The sequence below is a fragment of the Pagrus pagrus genome (genome assembly GCF_965226575.1).
Source record: "Pagrus pagrus genome assembly, chromosome: 24".
In the NCBI taxonomy this organism is placed as follows: Eukaryota; Metazoa; Chordata; class Actinopteri; order Spariformes; family Sparidae; genus Pagrus; species Pagrus pagrus.
Genome location: NC_140206.1, coordinates 2,065,684 through 2,080,782, shown reverse-complemented (window position 1 = coordinate 2,080,782; position 15,099 = coordinate 2,065,684). Strand labels below are relative to the sequence as shown.

At 43.5% G+C, this 15,099-nt stretch overlaps 2 protein-coding genes and 1 long non-coding RNA gene across 3 annotated transcripts in view; all 3 read right to left on the bottom strand.

Moving 5' to 3' along the window:
* LOC311253452 (uncharacterized protein) overlaps nt 1-15,099 on the bottom strand; it is a 298,131-nt gene that overhangs the window by 180,979 nt on the left and 102,053 nt on the right. The window lies entirely within an intron of this gene.
* Nucleotides 1,810-11,364, bottom strand: LOC311252933 (NLR family CARD domain-containing protein 3-like; the record flags this gene model as incomplete). The annotated part of the gene is made up of 7 exons (XM_084346597.1): nt 1,810-2,468; nt 2,595-2,641; nt 5,798-5,971; nt 6,515-6,688; nt 6,785-8,579; nt 9,971-10,039; nt 11,271-11,364. Coding segments are annotated over 7 exons (2,895 nt in total), but the record flags the coding sequence as incomplete, so codon positions are not given.
* On the bottom strand, nt 11,368-14,420 carry LOC311253494. Its single transcript, XR_014621683.1, has 3 exons — nt 14,303-14,420; nt 11,719-11,832; nt 11,368-11,580 (listed from the first exon to the last, which is right to left on the bottom strand). It is a non-coding gene; the product is annotated as an uncharacterized lncRNA (long non-coding RNA).

Below are 15,099 nucleotides of genomic sequence, written 5' to 3'. Positions count from 1 at the left end.
TAACAGTTTCTCTACTCCACACCTAGCTAACAATGTTGCCACTCTACACCTAGCTAACAGTGCCTCTGCGCTACACCTAGCTAACAGTGCCTCTGCTCTATACCTAGCTAACAGTGCCTCTGCTCTACACCTAGCTAACAGTTTCTCTACTCTACACCTAGCTAACAATGTTGCCACTCTCCACCTAGCTAACAGTGCCTCTGCTCTACACCTAGCTAACAATGTTGCCACTCTACACCTAGCTAACAGTGCCTCTGCTCTACACCTAGCTAACCGTTTCTCTACTCCACACCTAGCTAACAATGTTGCCACTCTACACCTAGCTAACAGTGCCTCTGCTCTACACCTAGCTAACAGTTTCTCTACTCTACACCTAGCTAACAATGTTGCCACTCTACACCTAGCTAACAGTGCCTCTGCGCTACACCTAGCTAACAGTTTCTCTACTCCACACCTAGCTAACAGTGCCTCTGCGCTACACCTAGCTAACAGTTTCTCTACTCCACACCTAGCTAACAATGTTGCCATTCTACACCTAGCTAACAGTTTCTCTACTCCACACCTAGCTAACAATGTTGCCACTCTACACCTAGCTAACAGTGCCTCTGCGCTACACCTAGCTAACAGTTTCTCTACTCCACACCTAGCTAACAGTGCCTCTGCGCTACACCTAGCTAACAGTTTCTCTACTCCACACCTAGCTAACAATGTTGCCATTCTACACCTAGCTAACAGTTTCTCTACTCCACACCTAGCTAACAATGTTGCCACTCTACACCTAGCTAACAGTGCCTCTGCGCTACACCTAGCTAACAGTTTCTCTACTCCACACCTAGCTAACAGTGCCTCTGCACTACACCTAGCTAACAGTTTCTCTACTCTACACCTAGCCAACAGTGCCTCTGCGCTACACCTAGCTAACAGTTTCTCTACTCCACACCTAGCTAACAATGTTGCCACTCTTCACCTAGCTAACAGTGCCTCTGCTCTACACCTAGCAAACAGTGCCTCTGCTCTACACCTAGCTAACAGTGCCTCTGCTCTACACCTAGCTAACAGTGCCTCTGCGCTACACCTAGCTAACAGTTTCTCTACTCCACACCTAGCTAACAGTGCCTCTGCGCTACACCTAGCTAACAGTTTCTCTACTCCACACCTAGCTAACAGTGCCTCTGCACTACACCTAGCTAAGAGTTTCTCTACTCCACACCTAGCTAACAATGTTGCCACTCTACACCTAGCTAACAGTGCCTCTGCTCTACACCTAGCTAACAGTTTCTCTACTCCACACCTAGCTAACAATGTTGCCACTCTTCACCTAGCTAACAGTGCCTCTGCGCTTCACCTAGCAAACAGTGCCTCTGCTCTACACCTAGCTAACAGTGCCTCTGCTCTACACCTAGCTAACAATGTTGCCACTCTACACCTAGCTAACAGTGTCTCTGCTCTACACCTAGCTTACAGTGTGTAGCTAGCCAACATTCAGTGTGTAGCTAGCTAACATTAGCTGCAGTCTGTAGCTAGCTAACACGTGACACTCACAGAAACATGATGAAAGCAGCTAATTCAACATCCTGCTGCACGACTGCTGACTCAGACCAGAAGGAGACGCACGTTACGCCTGTTTTAAAGTCTTTACAGCGGCTGCCTGTTAAAGTCCTTCTGTGAGTCACCAGCTTCATGCTGACGACTGTCAAATACAACAAGTGCAGAACAAAGTGAAGTGATGTCTCAGTTTTAATGTGCAGAACAGAATAATTGATGACGAGGAAACCATCAATCTTTACAATCAGTTTGAATCATTTTGTACAAAGTTCACTGATGAATTTATTACAAGAAGCTGAAAGATTGATGTGACTGTGATCCTGTACAGACTCAACTGTTCAGCACTGACAATGTTTCTGTGACAGGAGGAGACTCTGCAGACTAAACACCACACAGACACACTGAGGAGGAACCAGGACTGGACCAGAACCTGTCGAGCCCAAATCCAGGATAAAGAGGTTCAGTGAATGTGGTGCTGAAGGTGTGGAGGTGGATCAGTGAGTCAGAGGAGACTCTGTAGAAGGACAGAGTGCCAGCAGGACAGTCCACATACACTGCTACTCTACCAGAGGAGGAGGAGGAGAAGATGTTTGTGTCTCTGTTATTGTGCCAGACAGAGTAACGACCATCAGAGCACCTCAGACTCCAGGACTGATCATTCCGTCCAAACAAACAGTCTTTATAGTCTCCTCTCCTTCTGATTCTTCTGTAACTCACTGATATAAAAACATCTCCTCTCCACTCGACCTCCCAGTAACAGCGACCAGTCAGACCAGTTCTACACAGCAGCTGAGACCACGCAAACCTCTCTGGATGATCAGGATATGACTGATCCTCCTCCACATGTGTCATCTTCCTGTTGTTGTCAGACAGTTTGATGCTTCTGCTGACTGTGTTTGTGTCGACTGTGAGCTCACAGGAATCTGATGGAGAGAAAAAGACACAACACAGCTGCAGTTATTAATGTATCATCAGTGTGGTGATGACATCACAGATGTGACTGAGTGATGTCACAGTGTGAAGCTGAATCAAAGTAAAAACACACTCACACTTCCTCAGACCTGGTGTCAACCATCGGACTCCAGCAGGCTCCACCCTGAAAGGAGGAGGGGGGTCAGAGCAGCACATCCTCTTTCAGCATGCAGACATGGACATGACATGACTCATACACAGAAACACAATATGTCCATCAGGCCTGCTTCTCCCTGTTCTCCTGAACCTCTTCACCTCTGCCACTCTCCTCACACACTGAGAGCCACAGGATGTTGGTGTGTGTGAAAGAGGACGACAACATGTGAGGACACACACAAACCTCTTTTTGGATTCATGACTTCATCTTTATGTTATTGGATGTTGCTGCTGTTTCCTGTGGGCGACCTTACGCTTGCTGTCTGATCCAATGTCAGCTCGTGCTCATGTTTGTATATTACAGGACTTTTGGATTTGGACGTCAGAACTTTTGAGGTCAGATTCCTGTTTGAAGCTTCCCGGGCTTTTCTGAATCTCACCTGCACAGTCTGCTTTTTGTTCTCGCTGTGTTTCTGCTGCTTTATTAAGGGACAACAAGCCCAAGACAACATGAGGAGAACTCTACATGTTATTAACCATATTCTAAAAAAGAAGAACTGTGCAGCCTTAATAAGCCTCGATGCAGAAAAGGCTTTTGATAGCGTAAGTTGGACTTTTCTATATCAGGTACTTGAAAAACTCGGACTTAATGACAAAGCTGTCAGACGTATTAAAACACTTTACCAAAACCCGACCGCAAGGATAAGAATAAACGGCAGTCTGACTGAGAGCACAGCTTCAGGACCATCTACTAGACAGGGCTGCTGTCTCTCTCCAACCTTGTTAGCAGTCTTCATAGAGCCCCTGAGATCTTAAAGGAGTAGAGGTCGGGGGAGAGGAACACACCATTGGACTTTTTGCTGATGATGTGGTCTGTTTTTTAGAGGACCCAGACACATGCATCCCCATACTAATCAACCAACCAGAGATGTTTGGCTTTTGTTCTGGATACAAGCTTAAATTGACCAAAACACAGATCCTAACATTCAACTACTCCCCATCCAAAATCATACAACAAAAACATAATCTGAACTGGAGAGCAACAACAATGAAATATCTTGGGGTCACTTTAACACAAAACACTGATGATTTATATGAAGCTAATTACGTCAAACTGGAGAAGGAAATTAAGAGCAACTTGGACAGGTGGGCTATCCTTCCATCAGACATCGGTTCACGAATAGAGACCATAAAAATGAGCGTTCTACCCCGACTTCTTTACCTGTTTCAGTCACTACCCATTGAGATACCCGAAAAACAATTCAGACTGTGGGACAAAACCATTTCCAGGTTTATATGGAATGGTCACAGACCGAGAATCAATCTGAAACATTACAGATTGGAAAGGATAAGGGGGGTTTGGCACTGCCAAACCTTCAGGGATATTTTCATGCTGCACAAGTTAGACATGTAATCTGTTGGTGTGACAAAGATTATGTAGCCAAATGGAAGAATTTAGAAAAATCAGCCGTGTTGGAGAAGCTGTGGAGATGTAAATGTGAACCATTCACATGTGTTCTGGCCTAAGATCGCAAAATTCTGGGAAGATGTTCATTTAGTTATGGGCAGAGTTTTGGGTTATGGTGCATCCAAGTCTTGTACATTATTATATCTTGGCGTCATTACGGGAAACGTTGTGTTGAAAGATGATAGATACATATTGAAAATTATGTGAGTAGCCTGTAAAAAGGCAATTACAAGAAAATGGTACAAGACAGACCCCGTCACAGGAAGACTGGATGGAAGTTATGGACGAAATACATATTATGGAACAACTGACTTATAAAATAAGGACTCAAGAGGATCAATGCTGCCGGAAGTGGGAGAAATGGACTGAATACATAAAAACGACAGGACAAGGACCGTCACACTGACATTAAAAAAGGATCAAACTGTAGAAGCATGGTGATCCATCATGTTCTTTTTCAGATCTTTGTTTTTTATTTGTCCCCCCCACCCCCCGTTAGTTATTTGAAAGCTTTTATTTTGAAGCAGCTAAATCAGGAAACACTGGATTTCCACCAGCAGAACCTGAACACGACTCCAGAACAGCTGAAAGTGAAGCTGAGTCAGCAGCTACGAGCCGGGCTGAAGTACATTACAACAGCATTAAACCAGAGGTCCACCAGCTACTGTAGAGAGCTGCAGCTCTGCACAGGTCACATATCATGTTAATCAATGGAGCAGATGATTGATCACTGAATGTTTTCTTTTCTTTTGTCATTTGATTTTGCTGACGGTGCAAAACACCGAAGCTTTCCTGCCCCTGCAGGCTGTTATAATGAGAACTACCCAAAACAGCCCAAACTCAGCTGGAGCAGCAGTTTCCTCATGACAGGAGCCAAGACGGCAACACTGACCCATCTTAAATTCATCTATGCACTGCTGCTGTTATGGTGATGTGACGGGAATGTTCCACCTCGTGTCATCTAACGTTGTTATTGGACTGTTTTATATCTTCTGTTCACTTTAAACTGACGCCACAGACAGTTGCTACAGTCTGTAAATCGCTTCACACTGAGGCACAGATACACTGTCAGTGATGATCTAGGATGCAGTTACTCCAGTGTTGATAAAGATCCATGTCAGAACCATTTTAAGTTCAAAGTCAAGCACTTTGGCAGAAACACTGATTCTCCAGTTCAGGGAAAGAGTTTCTATGACATTCAGTGATTAAGTTCATTTATGTGTCACAGAAATCTTTTGAATTTGAGGTTCAGTATTTTCTGACCAGACATCTGACACAGAGGGTCTATTGTTATTATTAATATCATAACACAGCAGTGACGTGGTGGAAATTAGTTTTAGTGTTCATGTTTTGATAACCCTCTGCAATCAGTGTGGAGTGTGAAGTAGTTTGGATGACGGTTCATCAAGCAGCAAAACCAGAGGCCAACAAATCAAACAGGCACATTTTGAACAGGCACTAAACTAGTCTGAAAAAAGAGGTGTAACTTTAGTGTTTGTGCCAAGACTCTCCTGGTCGCTGATCTTCATCTCTTCTTCTCATCTTCCTCTCTTCACTTGTAACTCTTGGCTTCGTGCCATGCTGCCTTTTCTCCTGAACTGAACTGAACAACTGGAGGTGGAGTGAACGAAGCAGACCTCCCGACACTGAACCATCTACAGTGGAGATACAGAGTCTCACACTGACTGTCTGTGGCTGCAGCAGGACTCTTCATACCTGAGAGTGTCCAGTCTCCAGCCTGGATCCTCCAGTCGAGCAGACAGCAGCTTCACTCCTGAGTCTCCTGGATGATTGTAGCTCAGGTCCAGCTCTCTCAGATGGGAGGGGTTGGAGTCCAGAGCTGAGGCCAGAGAAGTACAGCCTTCCTCTGTGATCAGACAGCCTGACAGCCTGCAGACACACAAAACAACACACATCACAGATCAGCTGAGGGTCCTGATGATTCAGTGCACATCTGTGTTTAAGGGTTTAACGTTTATTATATTCATCATCTTAGTTTTCACTAATTTACTAATTAGCACTGAACACAGAGTATAACTGAAGCTGATGGAAATGCCATTAGCTTTGCAAATATTTGGTCATGAACCAACATATTGTACAGATTAAAATGATGACCTGATGATGGAGGATCACCAAAGTAATTACAGTTCATCCTGAGGGGAGCATGAATGTCTGAACCAAACCTCATGACAATCCATCCAATGGCTGTTGAGATTAGTAAATTGGGACCAAAGTGCAGAATAGACTGACAGACCCACATTTTATATAAAATGCATTCATGATCCCCTTCGGATGAAATGTAATTCTTTGGGTGATCCTCTGACTTTTCCTCTTTTCCTCTTCCATATATATATAGCGGACCCTGTCTGGCTGAGTATGATCAAGACCTGTTAAGGTTACATGAAATAATGAAATAAAATAATGAATCCTGACCTGAGAGTTTCAAGGACACAGTGTGGACTCTCCAGTCCAACAGACAGCTGCTTCACTCCTGAATCCTGCAGGTTGTTGTTACTCAGGTCCAGCTCTCTCAGACTAGAGGACTGGGAGCTGAGAACTGAGGACAGAGCTTCACAGCTTCTCTCTGAGAGGTTACAGCCACTCAGTCTGGATAAAGAATAATGAGCAGAACAAGAAAATTATTTCTATTTGGGTCAATAACAGCACATTTACTGCATTCTGAAGAAACTTCTCCACACTTACAGAGCTTTGTTGGAGGCTTTGACCACTGGCAGCAGCCTCAGAAGAGCCTCCTCTGAAGCAGAGTATTTCTTCAGGTCAAACACGTCCAGATCTTTTTCTGATGACAGTAAGATGAAGACCAGAGCTGACCACTGAGCAGGAGACAGTTTATCTGTGGAGAGACTTCCTGATGTCAGGGACTGTTGGATCTCCTCCACTAGAGACCGATCGTTCAGTTCATTCAGACAGTGGAACAGATTGATGCTTCTCTCTGGAGACAGATTCTCACTGATCTTCTTCTTCATGTACTGGACTGTTTTCTGATTGGTCTGTGAGATACTTCCTGTCTGTGTCTGCAGACCTCGGAGGAGATTCTGATTGGTCTGCAATGAAAGACCCAGGAGGAAGCGGAGGAACAAGTCCAGGTGTCCATTTGGACTCTGTAAGGCCTTCTTCACAGCACTCTGATAGAAAGGTGTTGATTTGCCTCTGACCACTTTAGACAACCAGGATGCTGATTGCTCTTCTTTTGCCAGCAGATTGACTCCAGAGTTGATGAATGTCAGATGGACATGAAGAGCAGCCAGAAACTCCTGAACACTCAGATGGACAAAGCAGAACACCTTGTCCTGGTACAGTCCACTCTCCTCTCTAAAGATCTGTGTGAACACTCCTGAGTACTTTGAAGCTGCTGTGATATCGATGCCACACTCTGTCAGGTCTGATTCATAGAAGATCAGGTTGCCGCTCTGCAGCTGATCAAAAGCCAGTTTTCCCAGAGACTCGATCATCTCCCTGCTCTCTGGAGTCCAGTGTGAATCCGTCTCAGCTCCTCCATCATACTTGACGTTCTTCAGTTTGGCCTGAACCACCAGGAAGTGGATGTACATCTGAGTCAGGGTCTTGGGCAGCTCTCCTCCCTCGCTGGTGTTCAACACTTTCTCCAGAACTGTAGCAGTGATCCAGCAGAAGACTGGGATGTGGCACATGATGTGGAGGCTTCGTGATGTCTTGATGTGGGAGATGATTCTGCTGGCCTGCTCCTCATCTCTGAATCTCTTCTTGAAGTACTCCTCCTTCTGTGGGTCAGTGAACCCTCTGACCTCTGTCACCATGTCAACACAGTCAGGAGGGATCTGATTGGCTGCTGCAGGTCGTGTGGTTATCCAGAGGCGAGCAGAGGGAAGCAGTTTCCCCCTGATGAGGTTTGTCAGCAGCACATCCACTGAGGTGGACTCTGTAACATCAGTCAGGATCTCAGTTTTGTGGAAGTCCAGAGGAAGTCGACACTCATCCAGACCGTCAAAGATGAACACAACCTGGAACTCTTCAAAGCTGCAGATTTCTTTGGTTTCAGTGAAGAAGTGATGAACAAGCTCCACCAAGCTGAACTTTTTCTCTTTCAGCACATTCAGCTCTCTGAAGGTGAATGGAAATGTGAACTGTATGTCCTGGTTGGCTTTGTCTTCAGCCCAGTCCAGAGTGACCTTCTGTGTTAAGACTGTTTTCCCGATGCCAGCCACTCCCTTTGTCATCACTGTTCTGATTGGTTCATCTCTTCCAGGTGAGGCTTTAAAGACGTCTTCTCGTCTGACTGTTGTTTCTGGTCTGTCTGGTTTCCTGGATGCTGCTTCAATCTGTCTGACCTCATGTTCATCATTGACCTCTGCAGTCCCTCCCTCTGTGATGTAGAGCTCTGTGTAGATCTGATTCAGAAGGGTCGAGTTTCCTGCTTTAGCGATCCCCTCAAACACACACTGGAACTTCTTCTGAAGGTTAGATTTGAGTTTACGCTGACAAACTCCAGAATGACTTCCTGAATAAAACACACAACAAAGATCATCAGGGTGGCAGTTTGTGTGTCAGGATGAGACAGTTTTGTATTTATATTGACTTTATCTGAACAGACTTCTGACAGCAGAGAAGGCTGCTGCCTCTGATTCTACACATGCATGAAGTGCAGTTGCACGCTACCAGTAAGCTAGCTGTGTCCTTTGGATATGTCAGAATAAATAAAGTGTCAGCTTTGCTGTCTGTCTTCTTTTAATCATGCCTGTCCTGACTCCAGCACTGCTGCTTCTCACCTTTTCAAGTCTGCTGCTCATCCACAATCTCTCCCTCTCTACCTGGATCCAGGTTCTACTACCCCAAAATAATTTTTTTTGGCCACTTTCAGTTTGTAAATTTGGTTAATCCACAGCTAAACTGTACAGAATCTGTGATGTCATCAGTTGTTATAACTTGACTCTGATGTTTGGGATCACAGAGCGGGTAAACAAAGAGTTGGGTTGATGTTGAGATGTGTTGGAATTCTGAACTTCTTTACTCTTCTTACATTATTTGTTCATTCACTTAAAGGAGACACTAGTTTACTGGACTGAATGTGTTCGGCCTGCAGATCCTTTAAATAACTGTAGGTCAGAGGTTTTTACAGTCTCAGTCTGTGGGCCTCCCCTCACACAAAGCCTGGACACACCTGCTTAGTTTGGCTTAATTCCTGGATGTCTATGACATCATCATGATATTCAATTCAAGAGACATTCAACATTTGAGCAAAAATGTCCTTTTATTATTTATGTTGTCTGACATGAATTCAAACATCACCAAATAGACAGCAAAGTGAGAAAACAGTAACCGATTCCCCCAAACGACTGTAACTCTGGACTCTTTAACCAAATCACACAGATTTATCATATTCTTTGTGAAGTCCTTTTGATAACTAAGACAATAACTACTGTCATATGTTTCACCTCCATTCACTGAGCCTCTCCTCAACTGTTCAGAGCCTCCCTGAGAAGATCCACCTCTCACTTTGAAGCCTCTGCTGTAGCTCATATGATTGTCTCCTCTAGTCCGGTGACACAGATCCTACAAAATTAATAAAATCCGTCGATCCTGTTTCTCGTCCCACTGTGTTCTCTACTATTAACTACTCTCTCAGTGCTGGTTCAATAACCAGCTATTCAGAAAAAGGCCAGTGTTCAGACACCTTTAAAGAAAAGTCTTGACCAGCCCTTTCACACAGTTATAGACCAGTTATGTCAAAGATTAACTTTATTCAAAATCCTGGAAAGAATAGTCACAGATCAAATCCTGAAGTTGGTTGATGAAGTTTTTCTATCTTTGCTTTCACTCAGTTATACTTGAGTCAAACTACACTTGGTCTTTCAGGGCTTCCATACAAACCAGAGAAAACAGCAGCTTTACCTTCAGTCTGAGAGGAGGATGCTCCTCTGCTCTCTGAAGCTCCTCCAGCATCTTTCACATCCACTGACACTGAGAGAGAAGGAGACATTGTGTGATATTGTTTCAGTTTAACTTCATATTTGTTTTTTTAAACGTGCCTGTGTTACGTACTGTAGGTTACATAGTTTATTCTTGGACAGTTGATAAGTTACAGTGTGACCTCCACTGATTCATCTCCATGTTTAGATCAAATTATTCTGGACTGTGGTTGTTAAAAAAGTCTGTGAATAAAATCATTCAAACTATGAAATAATAAAGACTGAGATCAACTATAAAGACAAGTGAGCACATCTGTAGCACAGAAACATTTCAAGTCCTATTGATAAATCACTGAAATGTGACGAATCATAAACATCTACTGCACTTTAACATAGAGTTCAGTTTACTGACGTACAAATACTCCTCACAGTCGGTCAGTAATTTGTAAGCATCACTCTGCTAATGATCTAATATAGTTCCCATGTTTGGTCTGTTCAGACAGCGAGCGCTGCACCAGGAGCAGAGCTTCACAGCCAGCGAGCAATCTGCAGCCATAGTTTGAGTCTCTTCTATTTGTCCTGCATGCTGTGAGCGAATCTGGCCTGAAAACACATGATCATCTAATAATGTTGTCTCTAGACTGTGAGATGACCTTCTAACAACTGAAGGTGGACATATCTTTGGTTGTTGAACAAAGATTTGTTTGAAAAATCTTCATCATGTCATGTTAAATAAACAAAATGTAAGATATTTAAAGAAGGAAAGACTCCTGATGTCCCTGCAAGAAAGCAGTCCTGTTGTTACTGCAGTCAAACAGCATCTCCAGCTCACATGCTGGGAGTCCTAAAGTTCACTAATTATTAATGTTCTAGATGATCACAGTGATGTATTCTTGCTTGATTTTGTGCCATGAAGCATCTCATACTGGTTTAACTGCTCCTGAACAAACACATTAACATCACAACATCTCACTGGTTATTTAAGGAATTCATAAAATACCACGCTAATTATAAAACCATCCATATTAGTCAGTGACAGAAGAGTCTTCAACCAACGAGTAACATAAAGAGAATAAATCAGGGAGCTCCATCATGTCTCTGTCCTCTTAATGAAGAACAATGATTGATAACTTCAACCTTTTCTCATAAAAACAAGTTAATTTTATTCTCTGGTGAATTCAATGAGCTTCCCTACTGAGACTCTGCTCCTTCACAAGTATTGTGTCACCAGTTTCCACCGGCTGTCTTTTCTCTGAAAGTACAAAAATATAAAACTGACTGACCTTCTGATCCTGAGCTGGTTTCTGACAGGTTCTGCAGCAGGTCAATCCTGGGTATCTCCTGTAAAACCTGCTTGGTCACCTCCACAGCTCCATGAAGTTCATAGTTGTTCACCATCAGGTCCACTGTTTGCCATCTTGTTGCATTCTCCAGGTCGGCAACTGTGATGGATCTGTAGCCGTCCAGGAGTCCAGGCTGCTTCAGACGCCATTTGAACTCCTCAAATTCCTCCTTTTTTAAACCTTTTAGAGTATTTAAAAGGTCCTCTGACGTCATCGTGGCTTACTGATAAGGTCAGGCAGTATTATCAACCTGAAGGAAAAGAAATGTATCAGAGCAGCAACAGGAGTTCTGATTGGCCGACACAGCAGTAGAGTCTGGCCAATCAGAGCTCCTGCTGCTGCTCCGTGGGCTGGACTTAATGTAACTCTGAAGTGGTGCTCTGCTTACACGTCCTTCTGTCCCCAGATGTGAACGGCTGAACATCTGTCCCATGTTCCATCAGCTTCTGTTCCACCAGCTGTTACTTCTTGAAATGAAGCTGTCGTCTCATGACACCAAACACTGTACAAGAAAGATGAAAACATGAAAACACAACTTTAAGATCAACACAACTGAAAGTGAATAAAACAAAAGTTCTTAGTTGTTAACCAATACTGAAAAACATCTTCCTCAATGATCCTACAACGACGCTGCATTCTGACTATTTAGGTTGCGTTGGGCCCCAGAAATGATGCAACACGTCTTCCCCTCGTGTGAATGCAGGTGTAACTGTTTAAAGCTTTGATGGCAGGTTGTGCTTCGTCCTCTCATCTCATCAGGATCCTTCTGGTCACCAGAAGAGGAGAAAGCACCGTGACACTGAGCAGTAAACATTAGTTCATGTTCCAGCCTGCAGCTTCTCTATCGTCAGTCTATCCTGCTAAGCCGGACAATGCAGCTCCTGATCCGTCTGTCCGGTCACAGGATGCTGACTGATGCTTCTCAGCAGCAGGTCCTAAAGGCTTGTAAAGGTGGAGGGTTCAACTGATTAACCCTGATCCTGGAGGACAACCTGATTCAGTCTGCAAGAGAACTTTGACTTGGGAGAAGATCTATTTTCCAGCAAGACAATGACCCGAAGCAAACAGAGAAAGCTACACAGAAATGGTTTAAAGACAACAAGGTGAATGTTCTGGAGCGGCCCAGTCAAAGCCCAGACCTCAGTCCAATAGAGAACATGTGGCTGGACTTGAAAAGTACTGTTCACCAGCTACACTGCAGACTTTAAGTACCGCACTGAGGTGTGTCATCTGCAGAAATTCTGATGACACAGCCATTGTGGGGTGTGTAGAGGGCGGGAGGGAGGATGAGTTAGTCGACAATTTTGTTAAGTGGTGTGGGGAGAACCACCTGCAGCTGAACGTGGTGAACACAAAGGAGATGTTGGTGGACTTCAGGAGGAACAAGCCCCCGCCCTCTCCAGTCTGCATCGGTGGGACAGATGTTGACATTGTGGACTGATACAAATATCTGGGTGTGGTGCTGGACGATAAACTGGAGTGGTCTACAAACAGGGGTCTACAAGAAGGGCCTGAGCCGGCTTTACTTCCTGAGGAGGCTCAGGTCCTTTAATGTCTGCAACCGGATGCTCCAGATGTTCCATCAGTCTGTTGTTGTGAGTACCATCTTCTTCGCTGTGGTGTCCTGGGGTACGGGCATCAAAGTGAAGGACGCCAACAGACTGAACAAACTCATAAAGAAGACAGAGTCTGTTGTTGGCTCTGAGCTCGTCACCCTGGAGGAGGTGGTGGAGGACAGGATGCTGACAAAACTGCTGGCTATCATGGACAATGTCTCTCACCTCCTCCACAAAACTCTGGACAAGCTTCAGAGCAGCTTCAGCAACAGACTCATTCAACCTGCTGCCTAAACGAACAGCACAGGAAATCATTCCTACCTGCTGCCATCAGACTTTATAATACAAATAATCTTAAATTATTATGACTGTAAATACTGCACCTTGTCCCCTCACACCTTATGTTCCACTTATCCTTTGTCTTCTACTTTAATTTAGTACCTCGTATCTGATTTTATTTTATAGCTACTTAGCATTTTATTGTTTCTATATTTGCTGTTGTATTTTGATTGTATTTGTACTTGAATGTACCCGCTGCTACGATAACTTTATTAATCCCAGAAGGGAAATAAGGTTATCTATCTATCTATCTATCTATCTATCTATCTATCTATCACTGATCTGGAGTCAGCTGAAGTGTTTCTTCACTCTGGGCTCCTTTAATGTTCAACACTCACATTTCATTTGTTTCACTTTTCATCTCAAAAGTAACTAAATGGAGTAAAAAGTCGAATATCTCCTCTGAGATGTAGCGCAGGAAAAGTACAATTGAGCAGAAATACTTCAAGTACTTCAACTACAGTACTGGAGTAAATGTACTTAGTTACTTTCCACCTGTGGAACAAATCCTTCAAAATAAAAGCGTGTCAGCTAATGTAGAACAGACTGATGTAAAGTAAATGTGTCTGATCTGATTATTGATCACATTTCAGTGGACAGTGACAGAAAGAGGCGACACTTCCTGTTGGAGGAGTGTTCACAGCTCTGACAGCTCATTTAGTGACACACTTACATTTTCATTCTTTCATTACAAAATAAAAGCTTTCATCTGCTCACAGTCCTCTGAATGCTGCTTCCTGCTGTCTCCACATCAACTACTGACGACCAACTAACTCCACCTCTGCTCTTCCTGCACCGTTCTCCTCTCAACATGGAGGATGATGTTTGTAATGGCGGCTGTTTGAACTCACAGCTGTGAGTTTGTAGAAATGAACAATGGAGCGGCAGCTTGTTGCAGTTTCTAGTGTCGCTAAGCTAACGACAGCTTGTTGCTGTGTCTAGTGTCGCTAAGCTAACGACAGCTTGTTGCTGTTTCTAGTGTCGCTAAGCTAACGACAGCTTGTTGCTGTTTCTAGTGTCGCTAAGCTAACGACAGCTTGTATTAACGAGTCAAACATTTTAAATGTGTTACATTACCTTCAGCTGGAGGTTCACACGGACACAACTGTCTGCACCACAACGCTGAGAGGAACTGAAACCAAACTTTAAACAGGAAGTTACAGTCAGGAAGTCAGATGACTGTTAAACATGAATCATGTGTGAAATCTGATGACGTGTGTTTAATGAGAGTGTAAGGTCAAATACATGTTCAGGGAACATAGGTGTCAGAATATTTCCTTTCTTCACATTTAGTGAGTTTATCTTGTTGACTTATTAGACTCAGTAGTGAACTGGCTGCTGTTAGAAGACAGAGACGTCTTTGACAGGACGTCAACACTGTTGTTTCTTCACTCTGGTCAGAATGTTAGCTCGTTAGCTGAATGTTATTGTAAAGTTAAATCATATCTTACCTTTAAAGGACTGAGAGCAGCAGGTGAGAACAAACACAGTCCGTCCTCAGCTGCTGAGGAATAGTTGATAGTAGTGATATAGTTATCAGTCTTATATGCTGAGTTTTAGGTGAGTCAGTATGAGTTATGTCTTGTTTTTTTTACAGGGAATGAAAACGATCCTGTGGTTATAACAAATAAACTGATGGAAGTAATAATAATAATAATAATAATAATAATAATAATAATAATACATTTTATTTGTTGGTGCCTTTCAAACACCCAAGGTCACCTTACATTTAAGAAACAGAAAACAACAAAGAACAGATATGAAATACAATAGCACATAATAAAAATATATACAAAGAAAATACAATGTGGTTAGAAAAATAGATAAAGTGGATAAAACGGTTGGGGGACAGGGTATTATAGGGAATAGGACAA